This window comes from Otolemur garnettii, unplaced genomic scaffold, assembly GCF_000181295.1.
Source record: "Otolemur garnettii isolate 467f Iridium unplaced genomic scaffold, OtoGar3 scaffold00008, whole genome shotgun sequence".
In the NCBI taxonomy this organism is placed as follows: domain Eukaryota; kingdom Metazoa; phylum Chordata; class Mammalia; order Primates; family Galagidae; genus Otolemur; species Otolemur garnettii.
In genome coordinates, this window is record NW_003852403.1 from 13,315,243 (window position 1) to 13,319,857 (window position 4,615).

The 4,615-nt window shown below is 40.5% G+C and overlaps 1 protein-coding gene across 2 annotated transcripts in view; it reads right to left on the reverse strand.

Moving 5' to 3' along the window:
• The window catches only part of ANAPC16 (anaphase promoting complex subunit 16), a 20,991-nt gene that overhangs the window by 8,439 nt on the left and 7,937 nt on the right, over nt 1-4,615 (reverse strand). For both annotated transcript variants that reach the window (XM_003783579.2, XM_023509537.1), the window contains one exon: nt 1,212-1,377. In XM_003783579.2, the coding sequence (XP_003783627.1) occupies nt 1,212-1,353 (142 nt within the window). In that variant the 5' untranslated portion in view covers nt 1,354-1,377. The remainder of the gene's footprint in view (nt 1-1,211; nt 1,378-4,615) is intronic.

Genomic DNA, 4,615 nt, shown 5'->3' on the forward strand with positions numbered 1-4,615 from the left:
TTGGTCAAAATGAAGATTTTTTTTTTTTTTTTTGGCTGGGGCTGGGTTTGAACCCACCACCTCTGGCATATGGGGCTGGCACCTTACTCCTTTGAACCAGAGGCATCGCCCAGATTTTTTTTTTTTAAATGAAGGTTCTTGAGCAGCACACTACACAAATTCAGAAACACTAAGGTAGGCCTAGAAACAAGCATTTAAAATAAGCTTCTCAGAGGTGACTTTTATACTCCCTATTAATAATTATTAGTTGGCTCGGTGCTCATAGCACAGTGGTTGTGGCACCAGCCACATACACCAAGGCTGGCGGGCTTGAACCTGGCCTGGGCCAGCTAAACAACAATGATAACTGCAACAACAAAAAAATAGGCGGGTGTTGTGTTGGGCGCCTGTACTCTGAGCTACTTGACAGACTGAGGCAAGAGAATCACTTAAGCCCAAGAGTTTGAGTTTGTTGTGAGCTGTGACGCCACAGCACTCTACCTAGGGTGACATAGTAAGACTGTCTCAAACAAAAACAAAAAACAAAAAAAGGAATTATTAGTCTAGCTCCTAAAGTAACATGGATTTAATGAATTCTACTTACCAGTGCTATTTCATGCTTACAGTCTATACCCTGATCTTAGCCAGCCAGTCTGCAAATGTTTGCTGGATAACATGATGATCTGATACAAATCTGGCTCCAGTGCTAGAAAAAACACACAGCACTGTCTTGCAGTGGGCCAGAAGTCACCTTCACATAAAAGGGAAATATATTAGTTTTGGTTTCCTTTTAGAACTCTGATGGGTTAATTTATCTGCAGATTAGTTACACTAGGAAAAAGCACATTAAACCTACTAACTATATGGAGATAGCCAGGTAACAGGATAAAGCAAAGTAGAGCAGGAGGTCCAGAGAACTCCTGGTTCCAGTGTTTTGTTTTTAACATGGTCAAATCCTATATAACTTTTCTGGATCTAAATAACTCTACGTGTCTTCCTTTTGATTTCAAAGGTCTTTTTCAGCTCCAAAATTCTTTTTTTTTAAGCTCCAAAGTTCTTATTCTGCAACAAGATTTGTTTTTAAAGATATTATTTTGAGATGGGGACAAGAGATGAAATATGGAGCTGAAATCAGGATAAGTTCATCTTTAATCCACTTAATAGCTTCTTTACAATTAATTTCCATTACAGGTCTGAATCCAATTATTCAGCAAAAAGCAGAATGAGATCACCTTCTAACATCTCTCCAGCTCCTTTGGGGTAGGTGAAAAGTGCTTTCCGTGGTGGGGCAAGGTCTGAGACACTGAAACCTGATCCAGTGACAGAACTTCCACTGACCCCACCAGCTGAGGATGATGATGAAGAGGCAGCCATTTCCACGACAGAATTCTTACTTCACTACAGAGAAAGAAAAACAGCAATTGGCAAGTTTATGGAAATGAGATTGACAATATTTCATTCTAGCTGCTACAAGGGCCGGTTTATTAAAGTATTAGCTCCACTTCTTTCTACCCTCTACTCTCACAATCTTTTATTGCTACCTCAGGCCAAAGTGTCACTCAGGTTTTGAAGGGAAATATGTTTAAGAATAATGTGTCTACTTAAAAACACTAATTCATGCCATTATTAACAAACTGTTTATGTCACTGGGGATTGACTGCGAGCGATTTAGGAGTTATGAAGGGTGATCTGGCAGTGCCAAGGCAGAACTTTGACAAATTAAATTATGTGAGGATGAAACAACCACACTCCACAGGACAGTTTGTCTTGGATACATTTTGACCAAGCCACACTGAGAAATTCACTTATAATATTTTCCAAATAAAATTCCAGAATAACACTGTGTTCTGTACCCAAGGAAGGGAAACTGCTTAGGAAATATTTATTGGCTCTTTCATTCAACCTTTTCATCCAAATGTAATACCCAAATTTATCACTTGGTGGCATCTCAAAACTAGAACAAAGTAGCTCAGGAAATTATCTTAGAAATCTTGGTCTATTATGAGTACAGCAGCTGTGAGTGTTTAATCCTGTGTCATATCAAAAATTTAAATGTAAATGAGAAAATCTGCACTGAATATATGACTCCTTACAAAAGTTCAAAACAAAACCCCTCTCTTAGCTTCAGAAGCTTACACCACATTAATAAAAGCTTCTAAATGGTGTACAAATACAGCATTTTCTACAAACAAAAAAAGATCTAGTGTGGTGCAGTCTAATAGTACTCTCTGCCATGATGGAAATGTTCTAGTGTTCTATTTCTTCACTGTCCAATAAGGTAGCCAATAGCCTCATGTTGTAGCTATAAATTAGTGTAATTGGAGAACTATATTTCAATTTTTTTTTTTTGAGACAGAATCTTACTCTGTTGCCCTGGGTAGAGTGCTGTGTTGTCATAGCTCACTGCAACCTCAAACTCTTGGGCTCAAGTGATCTCTTGCCTCAGTCTCCCAAATAGCTGAGGCACCTGCTGGCTAGTTTTTCTACTGTTAGTAGAGATAGGGTCTCACTCTTGCTTAGGCTGCTCTCAGACTCCAGAGCTCAAGCTATCTATCAGTCTCAGCTGCCCAGAGTCATGAGGCCTATTAAGTGTTAATTAAAATTTAAATGGCTACATGTGGATAGCATTGGATAGTGAACTTTTAGTGGTTAAATTAAAAATGACTTTACACAGACTTGTATGCTTTTTAAAATGGCTAGTGGTTAATTTTATTATATTTTTTTAGAAACAGTCTTACTCTGTTTTCCATGCTGGAGGGCAGCAGCCCAATTATAGCTCACTCTAACCTCAAATCCCTGGGCCCAAGTGATCCTACTTCCTCAGCCTCCTTAGCAGCTGGGATTAGAGGCGTAAACCACACTCAAGCTATTTTTTAAATTTTCTGTAGAGATAAAGGCTCATTATGTTCCCTAGGCTGGACTTGAAACCCTGGTCTCCCAAAGTTCTGGGATTACAAGCAAGAGACACCATGCCTGGCTAAAATGGCTAATGTTTATCTTTATGTTATGCGAATTTTTTTTTTTTTTAAGAGACAGAGTCTCACTTTATCATCCTCAGTAGAGTGGCATGGCATCACAGCTCACAGCAACCTTCAACTCTTGAGCTTAAGTGATTCTCTTGCCTCAGCCTCCAGAGTAGCTGGGACCACAGGTGCCCGCCACAATGCCTGGCTATTTTTTGTTGCAGTTTGGCCAGGGACAGGTTCGAACCCATCCACCCTCGGTAGATGGGGCCAGTGCCCTACCCACTGAGCCATAGGTGCCGCCCTGTTATGTGAATTTTAGTCCAATTTAAAAACAAACAAAAAAAATACCTGAGCAAAACAGTGAGACCTTATCTCTACAAAAATCTTCCTGCTGAGGCAGGAGGATCACTTAAGCTTAGGAGTTTGAGGCTGCAGTGAGCTATGACTGGGCCACTGCATTGCCAGGGTGACAGGTGAGACCCTGTTTCCAAAAAAAGTTGTAAATATATATATAAAATCCAGTTTCATAGTAAGGAAAATGATATACTATGTCTTGAAATGTTAGTTTGGCACCTGTAGCAGAGTGGTTACAGGGACAGCCTCACATATTGAGGCTGGAGGGGTTTGAACCTGGCCTGGGCCAGCTAAACAATGAGAACTGCAAGAGAAAATAGCTGGGTGTTGTGGCGGGTGCCTGTAGTCCCAGTCACTTGGGAGGTTGAGGCAAGAGAATTGCTTAAGCCCAAGAGTTTGAGGTCGCTGTGAGCTGTGATGTGATAGCACTCTACCAAGAGTGACATAGTGAGACACTGTTTTTAAAAAAAAAAAGAAATGTTGGCTGTTGTTTCATTAATTTTGTGGTGACAACTTAAGATTCTCAGAGAAGGCGAGCTTGATTTCTAACGCCAATTAATACTGAAGTAGGCTATGAGAATAGTAAGGCAACAATTATAATTAGACTGTCAGCCTATTAAAAATGCTAACTGATTGTGGTAGGCACTTATAGTCCTAGGTACTTGGGAGGGTGAGGCAAGAGGATCACTTGTGCCCAAGAGTTTGAGGCTGCTATAAGCTATGACTCCACAGCATTCTACTGAGGGCAAGAAAGTGAGACTGTCTCGAGAAAAAAAAAGTGCTAACTGATTAATATTTTCAGATTACCTTTTCTATTTTCTTTTTTCTATTTTATTTATTTATTTATTTATTGCCGTTTTGGGCTGGGGCTGGGTTTGAACCCGCCACCTCCCGCATATGGGATCAGCGCCCTACCCTTTTGAGCCACAGGTGCCACCCACCTTTTCTATTTTCTACAAGCTCTGTTAATTTCCCAAATTGTATTCATATACATGGTGGCAATAATTTTTCTTCTTTTTTTTTGGAGACAGAGTCTCACTATGTTGCCTCTGGTATAGTGCCATGGCATAACAGCTCATAGCAACAACCTCAAACTCTTGGGTTTAAGCGATTCTCTTGCCTCCGCTTCCCAAGTAGCTGGGACTGTAGGCACCTGCCACAATGCCCAGCTATTTTTGTTGTTGTTATTGTAGTTGCATTGTTGTTTAGCAGGCCCGGGCCAGGTTTGAACCCGCCAGCCCCAGTATATGTGGCTGGCGCCCTAAGCACTGAGCTATGGATGCCAAGCCAATAATTTTTCTTTTTTTTTTTTTTTT